At 35.6% G+C, this 22,354-nt stretch overlaps 1 protein-coding gene across 6 annotated transcripts in view; it reads left to right on the top strand.

Annotated features, from left to right (window-relative positions):
• Window positions 1-10,685: 10,685 nt before the first annotated feature.
• Window positions 10,686-22,354, top strand: part of LOC136032310 (transcription factor A, mitochondrial-like) — a 56,071-nt gene continuing 44,402 nt past the window's right edge. Inside the window, exons 1-2 of one of the 6 annotated variants that reach the window (XM_065712603.1) lie at window positions 10,686-10,810; window positions 21,385-21,569. In XM_065712603.1, coding sequence (XP_065568675.1) covers window positions 10,782-10,810; window positions 21,385-21,569 — 214 coding nt within the window. In that variant the 5' untranslated portion in view covers window positions 10,686-10,781. Of the gene's footprint in view, window positions 10,910-11,797; window positions 11,821-21,384; window positions 21,570-22,354 lie in introns of those variants that run through there. The other 5 variants (XM_065712605.1, XM_065712607.1, XM_065712604.1 and 2 more) reach the window with 5 other exon arrangements.

Consider the following 22,354-nt stretch of genomic DNA (forward strand, 5'->3'; position numbering starts at 1 on the left):
CCGATTATTACTTACAAGTCCCCTACATGTCTTACCACTGGAACCAAATTGGTCTTACCATCAAATACAACGGAAACAAAAAATAGGTACACCAACTAGTAAGAGTTACGAACCCCTCATTGCCGAGGATGATTATGAGCTAACAGCCGACTGTTGCTTACAACTCCCCTATATGTCTCACAATTGGTATCGGCCTATTTTTGGTTTCAGTGTGTACCTTACTACTGAAGTTGTCAACCCCTTTAAACTTTCAAACTGGTATATCTCATGAAGGAATTTTTGTACAAAAAAATGGATGACAAATGCTTTGATCAGCTCATCAAAAGCTATCGACTGCCGTCGAAAAAAAAAATCTATCTGTCTTAGTTCAAAAGTTGACTTTTTTGCCGTAGGCCAACTTTCTAACGTCATCACTTAGAAAGGAGCAAAGGATAAACTCTAATTTCTTTAGCAATGAGAGAACTTTTAAAGTTTAAGAGGCACATCTGATACCATTTCTCTACCGCAATCCCAAGTGCGAAAAACCGAATGATAAACTCAGCTGAAATCACGAACAGAAATGGGTAGAAACAATAGATGGCAGCACTTTCGACCCGTGGGAAAATGCCGCTTTTTTGCTTCTCTAAATTTTTCTATTTATCACTCAAAGAAGATATATTGGCTGTGGGGCAGGGTAACTGTCGCATATATTTAACACTTATGGATTTTAGTCCATCTTCAATTTGAAACTGGTGCCTGCCTGCTTGCCTGCTAGAACGGAGCTTTCCACTCGAAAGCAGAAACATGGTTTGATAAAACGAAAGCTTGGCTGCATAACTTCAGATAGTCCTCTCTGACATAGGCTATACAACTCCTCTTCACTTCACACACTATAGGCTCTGGCTCAAGGACAAGCAAAAACCATCCTTTTTGGGCCCAGGCAAGAGTTCTACGAAGCTTTCCAAAATGTAAAGTCATATTCATCAATCCGGCCTAAGGTCCACATTTTCCTAAAAAACCGCAGAGGTTAGACCCTTACCACTTTCTAGCAATAAACTGAAATCGGGGTAATAGGAACAAAAAAAAAAAAAAAAAAAAAAAAAAAAAAAAAAAAAAAAAAAAAAAAAAAAAAAAACACGACAAAACCAAAGTGTTGCTCTCGCAACACTATTAGAAAAATACCAATGTTTCACTTTATGTATTGACATTGTCCCAGTTATTGTCATCTATTTGAGCGTCTTTCCAATTATTGCAAACATCTGTATGTACCGATTCAACTTGGACAGATATCAACTCGTATTATCACCAAATAGTGTTCTGTCTCAATTCTGCCACTAAAAAAGCTGTCCCCTTTGAGCGCATACGAACTAGTGCTCGCAATCCCTTTTGGAAAGTTGATCCTAAAGTGAACATGCCAAACAAAAAACTAAGTTCTGGATCTATATGTGGATAGCCTGTGATCGTCCTCCTTCTGGTTCAGTACATCAAATAAAGCAGAAATCCAAACGTGAGTACAAACATTCCCTGATTAGAGCGAGATGGTCCTTCTGACAAGAAATCCTGGGATCGTGTTATAAACAGTGTAAAGTGTTCACCTCCAATAAATTCGTCTCTTCGGGTAAGTGACTTTGTTTTTCATTATAAAAATATTTTACTTTCATTTAATGTTAATCTCCAAAATCATTTTACAAGGCTTGTCAACTCAATCCTCCCAATTCGTATCAACCAATCTCAAGTGTTATTGGTGGAATCTGGTGTTATACTCCGAGCTATTAAGCAAATGAATAAGTCCGAGTCTCTCGATAGTGATGGTCTTTGCTTCAAGTTTTTTGCTTATGATTGTCCTGAACTGCTGAAGCATTTGCAGTTATTGTTTCAGATTTGTTTGGCACATTCCGTTGTGCCAAATAGTTTTTTGTCCAGTTGTATATCTCCCATAGTTAAGAGGGCTAAGGACCCCAGTGCTTGCTCCAATTACCGTCCTATCACTATGTCTTGTTTTGTTAGTAAGCTATTTGATTATGTGCTGCTACCGGCCATTAACTCCAAGTGCAATTTTGTGCCCTTCCGGCTTGGTCTTAGAAAAGGTATGGGCTGCGTTCAAGCTCACCATATTGTGGGTCGCCTAATGAAACAAGCTCTTGCTCAAAAAAGTCCCCTGTATTGTTTGAATGTTGACATATCTAGTGCTTTTGACAAATTCATTCAAATGCTTTTGTTTCTTTAGCAGTTTCAGGTGTTAACCTTTCTATTGTTTCCGTGCTTAAACATCGGTATGCTAATTTTTCAGTTAGGGTGAAGTGGAACGGTACTGTAGAGGAGTATATTCCTGTTAAAAAAGGCGTTAGGCAAAGTGCCGTGTTATCACCGAGCATCTTTAAATGTGTTTTAGCTTCGTGTCTCCAACGTTTTCAACCGTCAATTTTTTACAAAGATAATCTAGGCATTAGTAACATTGTATATGCATGATGATGTTCTACTTCTTAGTCGGACAAAACATAGTCTAATTACCAGCTTTGACTGGCTTTCAGCCACACTATCCACGGTAGGCCTTTCAGTTAATGCCTCCAAATGTGAGTTTTGTGTTTTGGGAGTCCTCCACCAGCATCACCTCTTTGCTTGGGTTCTTCAACTATACCATGTTCAGCAAGTATTAAATGGTTGGGTCTCTCTTTTTCAACGTCACTTTCGTCTACTTACTCCGCTATTACGCCCAGCGTGCTGAAAAGTATGCGAGTTGGTTACGGAAAAATTTCACCAAATCGTGGTCGGTATAAACGAAAAAGACTATGCCGTCTTTATTCTAGTTTTTGTACCCCTGCTGTTTTTTATCTTTCTGGTTCGCTTTCCTCCTTCGCAAGAAGGATGCAAAGAAAATACGCTCAGGATACTCTAAATATTCCAAGTATTGCTGCGTCTGCCTTGGTGGAATCGGAATCATACAGTTGTTTCTAAATTTAACATCATTGATGCGCCCTCGCGACTGAAACATTGTCACTTCTGCTAAAAATGTATTTTTCGATTTTGGTTGTCATCATCCATCCCATTCAAAAATCAAGGTTAGCCATGATTCAATTTTTGCGAGTGCGTCCTTCAAGTACCTTGGACTTGCATTCGGGACCTCGGTTCGAGCAATAAGGTCATTGATAATAAATATGCTAATAGATAAGTTGAATAAGTCCTATGGACATCTCTCTAGAGTTAAAGGTCAATTTGACAAGAAAACGCTTGGTCGGCTTTATAACCCGTTTTTTTGCTCCCCATGTATTTTTTCTGGTGCCATTATGGAAGTTTTTTACCTCTTCCGAACGTCAACAAATTCTGTCTGCCTTTTTCAAATTTTCTAAGTATTTTCTTCGTGTTCCTAATTGGTCTCGTAACATTAATATCCCCAAACGATACGCAGTTTTTGAGGTATGTGATAAGACAGATGTTTTAGAAGGCAGATTCAGACAGCGATCTGGGCCAGTTGTAGGTTTTCCGTTAGGCTGTATTAATCGTTTTTTGTCATTGTTAGTTTAATTTCTTAGTTTTTGCGATGATAAGCGTTATTATTATGTAATTTCTTTTCCATACTCCTCTAATTGCATTTTTGTATGTATAAAGGGTTCAAATAAATTGTTATTGTTATAGCAAACCCTATTATAGTTTTTTTTGTATGAAGACGGGTAGACGAGAAGACGTCAAGACAGGGAAACAATAGTTGAAATCCGTTTGCCTTTTCCCAGAGTCCGAAACTTTTAATAATTTGTTTCTAAATACTCTTCATTGTGAGACAACGATTGCGAAAGAAGCGTTAGCCTTTAGATTAGAGCATATTCAATGAAATCACAAGGGGCCCAAGTTACAGACAGGAACTTTTTCATCAGGTCGATCTTGGTAGCCTTAAGTCTTTGCTTTTACGACGCTTCACAGACTGTTTATTTAGTTTGTTTACTGTATAGTTTACCTATAATATGGTGTTGAGCTAAATGCTGCAGTGTGTCGTAATCAGTACCTGAGCTGATAACTCATAAATGTAGAATGACCTCTAATTTTGATACCATACTGACTTTTCGTTATTTCCGCTTTTCTACAAATTCCTTTTAACCATTCCAAAAAAAGGAATTTACAGAAATGTACTGAGGATTACTATTACAAATAGTCGCATTTAACGCAATGCCATTGCTACTTGTGTGGCATTTATATTTGTATCAGCTTGCTGCACGAAGCGTCTGCTGCAAGTAGGATAAAGTGAATTCGAACAATATCTGTATGTTTTTCTAATATTTAGAACTTTGCATGCGCATATAAATGGTATCAACCTATACTCTATTTTTGTTGTTATCAGTTTTAACATACAGTGCTAGGGGATGGAGCTTTGTATAGTGATGGGAATTTTAGAGAGAAATAATGTTTAGTGCAGCCCTAAGAAATATACAACCCCCTCCCCTCCCTGTCCTTACCCTGATCCAAACAAGAAAAAAATATATAATATTTCTAGATTTAGTTTTTTTAAACAAACATGCACAAGGGGTAGCTAATTTTCCAACTCTAGCTATCAATTTCTCCCCTTCAATTGGTATCCCTGGCTAGTTTTAACTAATACAAGGTTTCTTCTGTAATGCTGCCTAATTATTCAGATTTTCCGGATATTCTATATGAAACAATGCCCGATGGATAGATTAATAATTTTACCTTTATTCCTCGAAAAGTTTCAAATTGAAAATACAATCGGTATTTCAAATGTGGGGAAACTTCCCGAGGAAACATTTTTAGTGGAGGAGAATTTCCGCAAGGGAGGGGAGGATGGTTGTTGAGAATATTCCAGGATAAATATTTCCGTGGAGTTTTTTCATTTGACAAGGCCCTTTTTTGCTAGTTCCACTTAAAAAACGGAATAAACAACTCAAAGTGCCATCTGATGCCTCAACTCAAAGTCCCATCAAGTGCCATTTGGGAGCCATCTGACACTTTATGATTACTTATTAAAACAAGCTCTATCAAAAGCGATCAAATATATAAATAACTTATAAATTAGCATATAGGTAGATCTCTATGATGTTCTTGTGTCCGATCCAGTCTTTGCTTTCCAGAAATGTTACCCAATTTGCGCTTTTCGGATACAAAATGTCAAGTTATGATGGCTTTATCAAGTCAAACTAATAAAAAGCAATCAGATATAAGAACTAGTTTTTAAAAATGGCCTTAAACAGCTCTTTACGATGTCCCAGCGTCTCGGTAAGAACAAAGAAAAAAGCAGGAGAAAAAAAGAACATATCAGGGCTATCGATGCAAAAAGTGATTTTTCTTCTTGTTTAAGAAATCAAATAATGTTGTAGTGTGCTTTAAAAAACCTCATGTTACTCCTCCAGATCAATTATACCCAAGATTTGGTTCAGTAAACATTTTGTGGGGGAGATATTTCTCCAATTCCAAATATAGGAAAACCCCTGGCTTCAAAAAATGGAAAAAAGGAAAGGACCACTTCCTGATAAAATTGTACGTGGGAATTCAAAGATCCACCCGTACGACCAAATCGTTTATCTCGACATTTTCACTGGAAACACAATTTATTTCTCTCGTCATCTCGTAACAGAACACGTCAGACGCCACATGTTAGCTTTATATGTTTCCACGGTCTCTGCTAAGCTTTGTTTTAATAGCCATTACCTGTCAACATTTTAAATACTTTTGTTCTCCCCAAATCCTCTTCGTTACATGCTCATGGAAGATTTTTACAAATGCTGATAAATTTATAATCCACTCCTCTTCCTCCCGTTTAGGAAAATATCTGCTAAAACATCCAATTTGGACACCTAGTTTAAAGCTCATCAATATTCTTTATGTGGCAGACCCTATTATAGCTGCTCCTAAATTTATGAAAAACACAACCAAAATATTTTGAACCATGCTTGGAAACAACCCCTTTTACTTTAGTTTCATTTTCATACTTCTTCTTTCTCAATTTTTTTACAAGTACCTGTGTTCTTCTTTTTTTTGGCATTTTGTTTGTTTTTTATGGTTGTTAGTTGTCTTTTTATCCCGGAGAGTATAGCGATGAAGAAAATCTTGTTGATTTATAACATTTGCGTGTCTCTTATGGGTGTTAATATATTTAGAGACAAACTAAATATTTAGATTTAGACTGATATTTAGACTACAGAGAGTATATAGCGTTTTTTTGTTTGTTTTTTTCGTAGTGGTCCGTAATAAATTTTATTTATTTTTGTATAAGGACAGGTTTCCGAAAACAATAGTGAAAATCCATACGCCTTTCCACAGAGTCCTAAAGTTTCACCAATTTGTTTCTAAATGCTCTTAACTGTGAGACAACGATTGCCAAAGAAGCGTTAGTCTTTATATTGGAGATCCTTCATGAATTCATCAGGGGTCCCAGTCACAGACAGGAACTTTTTCATAAACTCGACCTTGTTTGCCCTAAGTCTTTGCTTTTACGACGCTTCACAGACTGCATTCAGTTTACTAATATTATGATCTAGAGCTAAATTCTGCAGAGCATCGTATTCGGAACCTGGGCTGAGAATTCATAAATGTGGAATGACCTCTATTTTTGGTACGATGCTGACTTCTCGTTATCTCCACTATTCTATATATTCCTTTTAACCAGCTCTTTTAAACAAATATACAAAAGGGGAGCTAATTTTCCAACTCTAAGTGTCAATTTTCCCCCTGCGATTAGTACTGCGCTTCAAATCAGAGTATCATAAGATGTCAAAGAAATGTGTATGCTAAGCTAGGAGATGGAAATAAATTCCTTTTTAAGAAAGACAAAATGGCAAGACCACTGGATAGAACTGTACTAGTTGAGAAAAGAGCAAGCCAAGGTACCATTGACTTACTTTGTTATTTCAATGGTTACGTCCTCAAATTCCTGGAACAGTCCAAAATCGACAAACAGAGTACTTAAAGCCTGGTCTAGAATTTAATGCTGAAAATTCTGACGTAGTGTTGTTAGCTTGAAAGGCTCACTTCCTGATGAAATTGTACTTGGGAATTTTAAGATCCATCGGTCTGACTAATACGTTCACCTCGGCATTACCACTTGAAATACAATTTCTCACTCTCATCATCTCGTAACAGAACACATCAAACGCCGCATATAAGCTATATATGCTTCCACAGTCTCTGCTAAGCTTTGTTTTAATATCCCTTGTCTGTCAATATTATTCAACTTTCCTCTGTTTTGCAAAATACCTGCTTAAATAACTAATTTGGACCTGTAGTTAAAATCTCATCAATAGTCTTCATTTGGCAGACCCTACTGTAGCTGCTCCTAAATTTATGAAAAAAATACAACGAAAGACTTTGAGCAAAGCCTGGAAACAACTCCTAATACTTAAGTTACATTGGCATAGCTGTTTATTCTCGCTTTTATTTCAAGTACCTGCGTTCTTCATCTACTTAAGCCTTTGCTTTTATGACGCTTCATAGACTGTATTAAGTATACCAATATTATGGTGTTGGGCTAAATGCTGTAGTGCATCGTACTCAGAACCTGAGCTGAGAACCTATAAATGTAGAATGGCCTCTATTTTTCCTACCATGCTGACTTCTCGTTATTTCTGCTTTTCTACATATTTCTTTTAACCAGCTCCTTTAAAGAAATACACAGAGGGGAAGCTAAGTTTCAAACGCTGGGTGTCAATTTTCCCTTCCGATTTGTATCCCTGGCAGGTTCTAATTAATCAAAGGTTTCTTCTGCACTGCTGCCTAAAATTATTCTGGATATTCCTTATGAAATAATGCTCGATGGATAGGTCAATAGTTCCAACTTTATTTTGCGAAAAAGTTTTAGCTGAAAATTCAACCCGTATTTCAAATATGGGGTAACTTCCCAAGGAGAGATTTTCAGGGGAGGAGAATTTTCGCTAGGGTGGGGGAAGACATTCCAGGGGAAATCTTTCTAGCATTTAGAAATTGTCCATTTACATATAAGTGGTATCAGCCTCTACTCTGTCTCTATTGTTATCATTTTTAAAATACAGTTCTAAAGGACCAAGCTTTGCTTAGTAAAGGAAATTTGGGGAGTAAAACAACATTTAGTGCAGCCCAAAAAATGTCTACCCCCCCTTCCAAACCCTGATTCACACAAGAAAAAATTATTTAATCTTTCTAGATTTAGCTTTTCTGAAACAAAGATAAAAAGGGAAAGTTAATTTTCAAACTCTAGGTATCAATTTTTCCCCTCTGATTGGCATCCTAACAAGTTTTAACAATTCTAAGGTTTCTTCTGCAATGCTGCCAAAACTTATTCAGATTTTCTGAATATTTTTTACCAAACAGTGCGCGATGGGTAGGCTAATAATTTTAACTTTACTTTTCAAAAAGTTTTAAACTGTCAATAAAATCGGTATTTTTAACATGGAGAATACTTCCATAGAAGAAATTTCCTGTGGAGGAGAATTTCCGCCGGGGTGGGGGAAAACATTCCAGGGGAATATTTCCGCGGAGTTCTTACATTTGACAAGACCCTTTTTTGTTGTTTTCACTTAAAAAACGAAAAAAAACCCAAAGCGCAATTTTGGTTGCAATATGATACTTTATAATTACCTTGTTAAACCATGTTTATAAAAATTGATCAAATACAAAAAATAATTTATAAATTAGCCCTTAGGTAGGGTCCATCTTTTCGTGTCTGGCTTAGCGGCTCCTTTTCAGAAATGTTACCCAAATTGTGCTTTTTGGGTTCATTATGGTAATTCATGACGGGTTTGTTGAGTCAAATTTATAAAGAACGATCAGACATAAGAACAAGGTTTCAAACTGGCCCTCAGATAGCTTTCTATGATGTTCCACTGTCTCGAAAAGAACAAAGAAAACAGAAAGGAAAAAAAATAGAACATACAAGGGCTGTCCACGCTAAAAAATGTTTTTTTCTTGTTTAAGGAGGAGGGAAAAAACCTTTGTGTACAAGGTTTTGACGATAGCTGTTCAGTATGTGCATTCTTTGGTTTGCTATGACACCAATTTCAAGTCGCATGCAACTGAATGACGCAATTCACAGGGCGTTTTGAATACCGCATAATTCAACTTTGAGGTTTAGTCTCCTGTGCTAGGTGTAAAAGTGCACTAGGTGTGAAGCGGTGACACTGGCAGAAGGAAGCCTAACTTATACTAAATTCACCCTTGCCTAACTGAAAGCTTGTTCACATTACACTACTGTCGTCTGCAAAAACTCATTGCTGACAATTTGAGTAAAACTCAAGCACCAGTGCTTGATTTTATGTTTGTTTAATGTATATTGCTCATTATGTATTATGTTTTGTTTTAAAATTAACCGAATGGTATATTGGCTAAATTGTAACCTTTCTTCGCTACCACTTTAAGGAAAATATACTATTGAAGACTTACGACAGGCACATTCTACCTTTACTTGTTTTCATTGGGCGTTGATTGTCCATTACAAAATAATTTCAAATAAGTTTTTACACACCTTTAAAACATACTTAGCCTTTCATTTTTCACAGATATTGCAAACCCCCTTTACCCTGAAGGATGTCTTGGGCTCTCGAACTCCGGTATGTGGAACCCTTTTCTCCAATAAAAATTAAGGAGCTGAGTAAGAAAATGGCGTATTTTAGATAAGAAGTATATTTTACTTTTTTAGTTTAAATTAAGCCGATTTAGCGAAATTACAAGGATGTAAAGTTAAAAAATTTTGCATTCACTATATTTGTTCTAAAAATTCACTTGGATTTTAGAAAAAAGAGAGAAAAGATTAAAATCTTGGGCAAAATTCAACCGCATCCTCAAAGTTTTGAAAATATGGAGGGATTTTAATATGACTTTACCTTAATTTAATAACTTAACACATAGTAACGAAATTTCTTTTGCAAAATTTATAAATTGTACTTCTGAATTGTTCAGCTTCTCTACCGGATCATAGAATAGGTATCGAAATCGAATTGAAATTTTAAACTCCCTGAGAATCTCTGTAACTACTCTGTTTTTTCATTTTTTTTTTACTTCTGGTACAAATCTTACTGGATCTTAAAAAGTTTGAAGTGGTGTCCTTTTTCCGTTGCAACACCCCTGCTACCTAGAATGAAAATAAAAAGCAGCATCCACTTGCTTTAATATGCGTTGCGGCTTCCACTATTCAAATTCTATACTATTTAAGGCTTCCAAAATGGATGTCATTTAAATGTTAAGAAAATTTGTTGCTTGTGTCACACTTTCCTAGAATTTATGCATATCATCATTTGTTTTGTGTATTTTTGGAGTTTTAAAAGGCTTTAACAGACTTGTCTGTTTACGGGCTCAAACGATATGTCATACTGGGTGTTTTGAACAAACTTGAAACTCCTTATTATTAATTAAAAGTGGCGGGGTGCCGAAATTTTTGGTGGCTCACCACAATGCGCTACACTTTTCCCTGATAGGCTATTCGTAACCAAAACAAAACTGACGTACTATTGAGGTCTGCAACTAAGCTTAATATTTGATTCGATGAAAAATCCCTGTTGTACATTAAGTATACATTGTAAACTTTGAGTTAGGTCATTTATGGATCTAGTCAGCGAATGCAAATTTTGTAACTTTTCAACAAAAAGTAACAAGTTCCTGAGTGACAAAATTAAAAGAGTTTAAGGTCAAACTTTAATCTAGTGTATGAACTATGCACGAAAAAAACGCTCCGTTGCTAATTCTTGCTAAAACTTTTTAGTAATTGAGATATAAACCGTTGACAAACATGCATCGACAAAAAAAGAGATTCAATAATTTCACACGCGGGAAAAAGCAGCGAAAAAAGTTTTTCACCCACGTCGTCATTTCTGTACCTTATGCTATTCTAAGCGATGTCTCTGAATTTTTATGTTGTTGCCAGGTTGGAAACTTGAGTAGGCTAGGCCTGTTTCACTAGTGGCCCTTTGTATTAACAAGTTATAGGCTATGCTATGGTATTTGCTTTACACCAGAATTTATGGTAAAATTCTAGTTGAGTGACTCCTTGCTATCTCTAAAAGGAGTTAGGTTAGGAAAATGAAATGAATTTCTTATGCTTGATTAAATTACTATCTAAAAGATGGACCTATTCCTATAGGCTATTGCACATTTTAGATTTATTTTCATGTACTCTTATTGTTCCTGAGTCCCATAACACTAGTTGTTGCAAAACACTATTATAACAAAGGAGTAGCCTAGGCCCACCACTATGTATTTTCTAGTAATCCCCATTATATTCCTCATATCATATTTCATCAGTATTCTTGGGCATGATGTTAATAAAACTTATTGTTTTAATGGAAATAAAGAGATTATATCCTACATAAAACACACACAAATTATTCTGGCTAAATTTGAATCTTACAACATAATTTAGCTAGGATAAAAGTGAATACTATATAATCCTAAGGTTCAAGCAACACATAAGGAAATATGTAAAGAAAACAATTCTTACTTCATAATATACAGAATAATCTAGTTAACATATTTTGCAGAGGAAGAACCTTTATTTTCATTTCTTTCATTGTTGTAGGCCTACAATTATTTTTATAACAAAATTCCAAAAAAATAAATATAGATTTAACTGCTATTTCCTGTTTTCAAATAATCTGTATATGTAATTAAATGCCATCTACCAATTTCTCACAAAAACATATTAACATTTTTAATATTTTAAATAGAGTAATATTTTTAATTTTTGTTTAAATAGAGCATTTTAGTGCAGAATCATTATTTAATACAAATACTGATAAATTAGGTGTAGTTAAGTTAGATTAGTTAGATGGCAGTTGGGTGTTGTTTATAAATAATTTTCAAGACTTAAAGAAATGATGCAAATATTTAAAAATATGATTAAAAACTAGAAATACAAGGAAAATAGTGAAGATAAAGGTTTTCTCCCTACTAAATATGTTAAGTAGGATTATTCTGCATATTATGAACTTGGAATTGTTTTATTAACATATTTTCTCATGTAACATGATGCCTTTTCCTGTGTTCTTTCTTAGTTCAATAATTATACACTAATCATTAATCTAAACATTATATATGTTTATCACTAATCATTAATCTAAATATCACAAATAATTAAACTAAACATTATACACTAATACACTAGGCTTGGAATGAAGGTAGATAAAATTGATTTTTCTATTTCTCAACCTACTAATGCTTGGGCGGAACATGTATTGGTTAGACTTCTAATTGGATTTGAAACTGTGAATATTGGTGTGGTTTACTGTAGCCCATTGACTCCAAACCAACTAGTATCTCACCAAGTGGTTTCTAACCTAATACAGATGTTATGTAATCTAAATTCATCACGTGTGCTTTATGGTGATTTTAATATGCCAGAAGTTTTTTGGTTTGAAGGTATTGGGTACTCACCCCCTAATAACCCCTCCTGCACAACCACCCAAACCCTTGCTGACAACTTCCTAACTCAGATAATAATGCAACCCACAAGATTTAGACATTCACAACAACCATCATTACTAGACCTCCTTATTACAAATGATCCTGAGAGGATTACTTCCATTTGTTACCTTCCAGCTATTGGTGCAAGTGACCACATATGCATAATGAATGACATTAATATTAACCATAGTTGTGATGGTAAACTTAAGAGAACTTTCACCAATTATGCTTTGATCTGTGAAGAACTAGCTAATATAAATTGGGATAAGGAATTATCAGATGAGACAGACATTGAATCTAGTTGGAATCATTTTAAGTCTACTTTACTAGGTGCATGTATGAAGCATACAAAGGTTTATTGGTCAAATAAACCAAAGACTCTTCCATACTTTTCCAGGAATATTAAGAAAATTATCAGGAAGAAAAATAGAGCATGGAATAAATATCTAAAATGCAAGTGTGACAACCATCATAACAAATACACCATGCTCCAAAACAAGCTGAGAAACATGACAAGAAAAGTTATCCAAGACCATGAAGAATCTATTGCAAATGACTCAAAGAAAACCCCCCAAAAATTCTGGTGTTATGTCACAGCCAACAACCCTTCCTGTCAACACACCAACAGGCTAAAAAAATCAGATGGCTCCAGTACTGCTGACCCAAAAGAAATTGCTGATTGCATGAATGCCAGCTTTTGCACAAACTTTACCTCTAAGCCACCTGGCATTACACTCCCAACCATACCTCCTGTAACAGTACATAACCCAATGCCTCCTGTAATCATTACTCAAGAAGATGTATTTAAAATACTAAGAAGTTTAAACTCCAACAAAGCTGCTGGACCTGATAACCTCCACCCTCAGCTTTTGATAGAATCTGCTGCTGAACATTTCCCTCCCCCTTGCCAGAATATTCAACATGTCCCTGGCCAAAAAGTCAGTACCAAATGACTGGAGAACAGCAAATATTATACCAATTTTTAAGAGAGGTGACAAGGATAACCCGGGAAATTATCCACCAGTAAGCCTAACCTCAGCCATTTGGAAGATCATGGAAGGTATCATTAACCATGCTCTAATAAACTATTTAGAAGAAAATACTCTTATTGGCGATAGACAACATGGATTTCGCTGGGGCAGGTCAATTGACACCAACTTTATTCAGTCATATGATCATGCAACTAAAATTTTGGATATGGGTAAACTGATTGACATTATCTTACTTGACCAAGCCAAAGCCTTTGACAAAGTTGAACACTCATACCTGATGCTGAAGCTTAAAGCTTACCTGGTGCATGAGGATGCAATTGATTGGATTGGAGTATTCCTAACTGGTAGATCCCAGCGTGTCATGATCTACACTGATAATGGCGATCCAGTTTTCTCCTCCACTTCCCTGGTTATAAGCGGTGTCCCACAGGGAACCATCCTTGGGCCAACGTTGTTCAGCATATATATTAATGACTGTACAACCTATCTATGCAACCTTTTAACATTATATGCTGACAACTGTAAGCTCATTGGGCCTGCTGAAACTGAAGAAGAAAGAGCCTGCATTCAGCTGGACCTCGACAGGCTATTCTCCTGGTCATCAACTTGGGCCCTACAATTCAATGCAACTAAATGCAAGGTACTACACTTAGGGCACAATAACCCCCACCATCCCTACCATATAGGGTGTGATCAGTTGGAAGCAGTTGCCATGGAGAGAGACTTAGGCACCATTGTGGACAAAGATTTAAAATTCCACAGCCAGACTCAGGCTCAGGTTGCAAAAGCTAATTGAGCTCTTGGACTCATTAAGTGGTCTTTTGTAACCAGAAAGTCATGTGTGGTTACAAAACTTTATAAATCCCTTGTCTATCCCCACCTTGAGTTTGGCCTTTCCCCAAAATAAAATGGACACAAGAGCCCTTGAAAGTGTCCAAAGGAGAGCAACCAAACTGGTCTGTGGCTTAAATAATGTCCCTTACCAGGATCGCCTAAGGTCTCTGAGACTTCCAACCCTTATGGATTGAAGATATAGAGGAGATGTGATCATGGCACACAAAATTTTCAAATCTGGTCACCTGAACCAGATCTTCACCCCCTCCCTGGCTAACAATTCAAGAGCTTCATCTGCCTGGATGTTGGAGAAGGGAACGACGTGGCTTCTTTTCCATTCGGGTGGTCCCCCTCTGGAATAGCCTATCCAAGCTGAGACTAGTTAACTTTTTAAGAGTCAAAAGAGATCTAAGGGCAACTAGCCCCCTACCCTTTTCCTCCAAACCCATCCAATACCCATTTTGAGATAGTTGTTTTGTTACAAATAGTTCAAATGCCAAATAAGATAAACTTCAATGTCGACACAACCCTGCGTTGTAAGTTATGCCTGGGGGCATATATGGTTTTTATGGAAGGGATGCTCGTTTGAAAGGGCTCTAGATTAGATTAACTTTAGAAAGGGCTCATTTGATTAGAAACTGAAAGTTCTAGTTCATTTTTTAGAGCCAAAAGAGATCGGGGGGAACTAGCCCCAAGCCTTTTTCCAAACCCATCAAATAAAAATTTTGATATAGTCATTTTGTTACAAATAGCATGTATTTGGGGCATATATTTCCCAGGCATATATTACCAGGGCATCTATTTGGGAAAAAAGGGCATGGGAGAGGAAGGGGCTAGTTCCCATTTGATCTCTTTTTAATCTGAAAAAGTTAACTAGAAGATTCAATTTCCAATCAAATGAGCACTTTCTGAAGTTATACAAGCATCCCTTCCATACAAACAATTTATGTCCCCAGGGCATAACTTACAACGCCTGTCCCTGGGCCCCGGGCGGGGAGAGGGGGGACTGTATCGATACTGGATTTTTTCTTATCTGACTTGTGAACAATTTTTAACAAAATGGCTATTTCGAAATTTCCAATGACTTTTTTTCTCCAAATACACCCAATACCAATTTTGAGATAGGCATTTAATTTAAAAATAGTTTAAACATCAGATAACAAAAACTCGGGGGTCAATACAACCCCCCAGAGCCTGGGAGCAAGTGTTTTAAGTTATGCCCTTGAGGAGTATAAGATTTTATGTAAGTGTTGGTTGTATAAACTTCGAAGGCAGCTCATTTGATTGCAAATCGAAGTTCTAATTACGTTTTTATGAATCGAAAGTTAACGGAGGGCATATACCCCCCCTGACTTACACACCCTTTATTCCCAAATGTATCTCATGAAAATTTTGAGATAATCAGTTTGTTTGAAATAGTCCAACGATCAGAAAACAAAGCCCTCAAGTGTGGTGTCTCGGTACAGAAAAAAAAATCTGCCTCCCTAATCGCATACCTGTGGAGCAAACAATTTAAGCAAAAAAAAAAAAATCATTAAAATTGTATGACATAGATCATTTCAACATTGATAAGCAGAAACAACAGCTTGATAATTGGGAATCTGACCAATATTAAACACTTGCAATTTCTTAAAACAGTACGCGGTATCGTTCACATTTTCTACATGATTACAAGAAGACGTGCTGTTTCATTTCAAGAATCTGTATTCTTTTAAAATTTGCTAAAAATTACTAAACCAGAAAACTCAACCATAGAAAATATAAGGCGCAAAAATAATATGGTACATTAATAGAAAAACTGGTACTGGTAAACATGCTTTAATCAGCCCAAAATTCCCAAACCTCTAGCAACTTTAGCTTCAACATGATCGCTATGGGGCCCCCAAGATAAATTACAATCAAGCTGGAAGCCCAAATAACGCACTTATGCACCTGTGACAAAGCCCTACCATTAAAAAATATTTCTCCATCAACACTTGGCTGCTTTCCAACTCTTCTAAATATCATGAGATTAGTTTTTGTTTTTTTTTAAATTCACTGACAAAGGTTCAAACTTGTAAATACAAAAAAGACTGTATACCCCTATTTATTTTCAACAACAATAGTTCAATAGAAAAATAGTTCAAAGGCCAAATGACTATGCTTCCATGGTTGACCTCCCCCCCCCCAACCCCGGGGAAGTAGCTCAGAGTTACGAAACTTAATTATTGTTACTTTGATGATTGAATTTAGTGGTTTACGTGGTAACTTCGATTTATGGTGCAAGGGCTGTGTTTATGGTGCAAGGGCTATGGTGCGGTGCAAGTGATGCAAGTTGCTTATTGTTACTTTGATACTTTGTTTACTTTGATACCTCGTTTACTTTGATGGTTTTTTTTACTTTGATACGTTGGCACTTTGATATTGTCACTTTGGTAAGAGCTTTTATACTTTTATAAAAGGCTGATGTTGAAAAAAAAATTTTCAAAAAACAAAACAAAATTAATTAAAAAAAAAATTCCAAAAGTTTTTTCCCAGTTCTTTTTGAAATAATTGGGATTATTTTCTTCTAATGAATGGCGTCTTCAACAAACAAGAGTATGGGTACTGCCCGTTTCCCAAACGGTAAAAGTATCATTCTCTTACTTAAATAACCAATGATACGTTGGTACTTTGATATTGTCATTTTGGTACTAGCTTTCATACTTTTATAAAAGTTTAATGTTGAAAAAAAAATCTCATTTTGAAATAAGGAGTTTAAAAAAAAAAATAATAAAAAAAATTCCGAAAGTTTTTTTCCCAATTTTTTCCGAAAGAATTGGGGTTACGTACTTCTAATGAATGGTCTCTTCAACAAACAAGAGTATGGGTACTGCCCGTTTCCCAAACGGTAATAGTATCATTCTCTTACTTAAATAACCAATTCTCTTACTTAGAATTATCATTCTCTTACTTAAGTGGCTACAAAGTTCTGCACAATTAATTTACTTTTTTTATTATAATAATTGGGAGAACCGAATTCAAAGACAAGTGAGAATTGGATTAAGGATTGGTTGCTAGACCGCAGTCATCTTCAGGGAGTAGCGGTTACATACTTTTAATTAATGGTTTTTTCACTACAAACAAGAGTATTCTCTTACTTAGAATTTTCATACCAATTCTCTTACTTAGAATTTTCATTCTCTTACTTAAGTGGCTACAAAGTTCTGCAAAATCAGTTTACTTTTTATTATAATAATTATAATAATAATTATTATAATAATAATAATTATAATATTATTATTATAATATTGTAATAATTATAATACAAAAACATTTGGGCCTAAAAACGTCAAAAATTTAAATCCAGCCCTGTGAAACAAAATCTTGAGCTGGTGAGCTTTCAGTAATTAATATCATCATATATTAAATTTTCAGTTTAATTTAGTAGTTCTTACCAAAACAGAAGTAAATTTAAAACAAGAGCTAAAAGCTCAAATGGCACTTGTGACGAGGCCGGAAGAGCCAAGAGCTCATATGGTATGGAACTCTAGAAAAATTCTTAGAATCAATAGATTGATTTAAAAGGAAAATCACAGGCTTAATGCTGGTCGGGATTCAAAATAAGAGCTCTGAGTCGCGAGGTCCTTCTAAATATCAAAATTCATTAAGATCCGATCACACACTCGTAAGTTATAAATACCCCATTTTTTCTAATTTTTCCTCTCCCTTCAGCCCCCCGGATGGTCGAATCGGGGAAAACGACTTTATCAAGTCAATTTGTGCAGCTCCCTGACACGCCTACCAATTTTCATCGTCCTAGCACGTCCAGAAGCACCAAAGCACTTAGCCCCACCCCCAACTCCCCCAAAGAGAGCGGATCCAGTACGGTTACGTCAATGACGTATCTACGACATTTGCTTGTTCTACTCACCAAGTTTCATCCCGATTTCTCCGCTCTAAGCGTTTTCCAAGATTTCCAGTTTCCACCTCCAACTCCCCCCAATGTCAACAGATCTAGTCGAAATCGTAATAAGAGCTTTGCGACATGATTTCTTTCCAAATATCAAATTTCATTAAGATCTGGTCGCCCGTTCTTAAGTTAAAAATACTTCAATTTTTCTAATTTTTCCAAATTAACACCCCCCAGCTCCCCCAAAGAGAAGATCCGTTCCAATTATGTCAATCACTTATCTATAACTTGTGCTTATTCTTCCCATCAAACTTCATCCCGATCTCTCCACTCTAAGCGTTTTCCAAGATTTCTGTTTCCCCCTCCAGTCCCCTTTGTCCCCAGATCCGATTTGAAAATGAAGAGCCTGATACATAAGATACTTCTATATATCAAGTCTATATATAGTGGGTGATCCGACCACCCATTCATAAGATAGAGATACCTCAATTTTCACGTTTCCAAGAATTCCGGTTTCCCCCTCCAACTCCCCACAATGTCACCGGATCTGGTCGGGATTTTAAATGAGAGCTCTGAAGCACAAGATCCTTCTAAACATCAAATTTCATTAAGATCTGATCCCCCGTTCGTAAATTACAAAAACCTCATTTTTTTGTAATTTTTCTAAACTACCCCCCCCCCAAATCCACAAAAAGAGAGCGGATCCGGTCCAGTTATGTCAGTCACGTATCTCGGAGTTGTTTTTATTTTTCCCACCAAGTTTCATCCTGATCCCTGCTTTAAGTGTTTTCCAATATTTCCGGTCCCCCCCCCCAAACTCCCCCAAATAGAGCGGATCCGTTCCAGTTATGTCAATCATGTATCTAAGACTTCTGATTATTTTTCCCACCAAGCTTCATCCCGATCCCTCCGCTCTAAGCGTTCTCCAAGATTTCAGGTTCCCCCCAACTTCCCCCAATGTCACTGTATCCGGTCGGGATGACGATTTCTAATTTAATCTGGTCTATTTCCTGATACACCTGCCATATTTCATCGTCCTAGCTTACCTGGAAGTGCCTAAACTGGTAAAATCGGGACATACAGTCAGACAGACCGACAGAATTTGCAATTGCTATGTGTCACTTGGTAGATACCAAGTGCCATAAAAACTTTCCGAAAAAGAATTTTTCTAAAGAAATGTAAAGGCCATATTAAACTTATGACCAGAAGAAGTAGAAACCTACAAAAACTGAAACTCAAAACGACCAGAAATTAATACTAAAGAATAAATGAAACCCAAAACGAACAGAAATTGAATAAACAATCATTTATTGACTATTTTATTGGTTCTTTCCAAGACTTTCCAAGACAAATATAGCTTCACTACAAACAAGTGTCTGGATACTGCCCCCTTCCCTTACTGTAAAAGTTTAAAGCTTACTACGTCATTGGTGCTTCACTCAAAACGAATTATATTACAAGTATTTCATTTCCAGTTATTGCAGCATTGAAAGTGAAAATAAAATTATAATGAAATAAAATCTTGAACTGATGATCTTTCAGCAATCAATAGAATTATAAATCAAACATTCAGTTTGATTGTATTTGTACTTTTCAAGACCATTCAAGCCACATATAGTTTTCAGTAAAGCGCCAATGACGCAGCAGGTTTTAGACTTTTACAGTGAAAGAAGGAGGCAAAACCCAAACTCATCTTTTTAGAGATTTTGTTCGTTTTAAGCTTGATTTGCATATTAAATTTAAGTTTCACTCGTTCTAAGATTTATTTACTCATTTATATTAGTGCCTATTGTATGTTTGTCGGCTATGATTGTTTTTTAATTTCTGTTCATTTTGGGTTTCATTTATGCTTCAATAGCAAAATACTTTTGTTCGTTTTAAGCTTGATTTGTATATTCATTTTAAGCCTTACTCGTTTTAAGATTTATTTATTCATTTGTAATAGCACCAGTTGAATATTTTTTGCAATTATTGTTTATTTAAGTTTTATTTGTTTTGGGTTTCCTTTATTCTTTAATAGTAATTTATGATCGTATTGAATTGAGTTATTGTAGGTTTCTATTTCTTCTGATTTTATGTTTAATATGACCCTTACTTTCCTTTAGAAAACTTCTTTTTCGGAAAGTTTTTGTTTAAAATTTATTTTCAAAAAATGCTTTCGAAAACGGTGGATTGGTTTTGTTGCCTCACCATGGTTTGATCCAGTTGTTTCATTAATTATATTGTTTAATGTTATTGTTGATTAATGTTACTGTTGGTTTTCTGTTTTTGAATTATTTTTTTTTATCTAAAGTGTTTATTCTACTATTTATCTTTTGATGTAAGGAATTATAAATAAGCACAAACTTTATCTTAGAGCCATTTACTGCTATGTCTGAAATAGAAAGTATAGCAGTAGCTACTGATTGGTTTGCAGCTATTATGATAATGGCGCCATCTGGTCCAAGTCTTTCTAACATTGAACCATAATGGTCCCTACACTCATGGTTTTGGAGGTATTCAAACAGTTTTTTTTTTTGCAATAACCGTTTGACACCCTAATGTCAACAAGATTTGGACTTTCAACACCTAAAGCCAAAATCTTAACACTAGAGTTATTTGGGTCAGAGGTGACAGGACTTCTAGTCTTGTCAGTCATACAAGCAAAATAACAACCCAATGGGATAAATATAAACAGGTGAAACAACAAAATCAAATCAAACAACAAAATCAAATCACAAAAAGAAGTAGAATGTCAAATAAATAAAACAAATAGGCTACAAGCAGAGGGGGGAGGGGGGTGCTCAGTCAATAATAAATTAAGCAAGCAAAATGAATCAAAAGTTTCAAAGCAGGCTAAAAAAGGGGGAGGGGTTGAAAAGCACTCTCAAGCAATTTGATAGTTGCAATATGCAGGAATCTTGGAAAATTTGCATCAAGCACAATAACAGTCAAAGCCAGTCAAAGGCCAAAAATGTACAACAAAACGAGTGTACAGGCATCAGGGACCCCATGGGCAGAGCCCCTTGTGATTTAATCAACAAGCCGCGGCACAGAGCTATCCCTACTATGGAAATAGCAATTTTTAAATATATGGTGGTTTATTTCAATTTTGATTCATCTTTTCTTCCCCAAATTTTATTTAATCTCTTCTCTTTTAATTGGTTATGTCTAAGACTGTTTCTGTTTTTAGCACTGAATATGCCTAGTTTTATGCAAGCGAAATATCCATTATGATTGTCATCTTTTCTTTTCCTTTACTGGCTATAGACTTCTTTTTATCTCAAAATTTTTCTCTCTTTGTCTTTAAAGATACTTTTTTTTCTCAATTAGGCTACTACATTTTACTAATCTACATTTCAGGAAAATTTGCTATCGCTCCTTCCACCATAGTGGAGTTTCTCTCATAAAGATCCGTCAATCATATGGCCCAAAAATAGCTCAGATGTTGTTAGAAAGACCAAGGAAACCAATACCATTGTTCCTAAAGTATGCTGTGGATAAAAGCGAAGAAATGAAAGAAAAGTTTCCTAATTTTACTTTCAAACGTAAGGACTTGATATGATTTGTTATCTTTTCAGAAGCAACATTTTCTGATATATCATCCCTCAGAGCCCTTAGACTGACCCCACAAAGGAGACAGATTGACCACTATAGATGCTCACAGTTTTAGCTCAAAGGGTCAAGGAATTTCATTTTTAAATAGGATGGCTGGAAGCACAAAAAGGTGCATTATAGGCTATTTTATATGGAGAACCATTTTAACCGATTTTAGGACTGACCAAACTGTCCCCTATGTCCAGCTATATTAACAATAATAATTTAAAGACAAACTAATTATTGCATGCATCAAATTAGGAAGGGGGATTGAGTTGTAAACATAATAGTGACAAAGAGTATTGGGAGTGTAATATAAACTATAGCTGTCTCCAAGTAGGTCAATTTTCAATCCCAGGAATTTATTAGAAGCGAATCAAGTCATTCAAGTTTTATAGCATATCCACCTTCTTGATCTTGGCATAATCCTGATAATGGATTCTACCCTTCATCCCCTTGACTTGGATATACCCTTGATATATTAAAGTAATTTGAAGGCCAAATACAACTTCAGCCTTTATTTATTTGGCCAAATAAAGAAAGGCCAAACAGACTACCAAGTTCTATCTTCCCTGTTAGAACACAAAATAAATATGATGTAATAATAATAAAATGATAATAATATTTATTTATAATTCCTTACATCAAAAGATAAATAGTAGAATAAACACTTTAGATAAAAAAAATAATTCAAAAACAGAAAACCAACAGTAACATTAATCAACAATAACATTAA

This window comes from Artemia franciscana, chromosome 10, assembly GCF_032884065.1.
Source record: "Artemia franciscana chromosome 10, ASM3288406v1, whole genome shotgun sequence".
Taxonomy (NCBI): Eukaryota; Metazoa; Arthropoda; class Branchiopoda; order Anostraca; family Artemiidae; genus Artemia; species Artemia franciscana.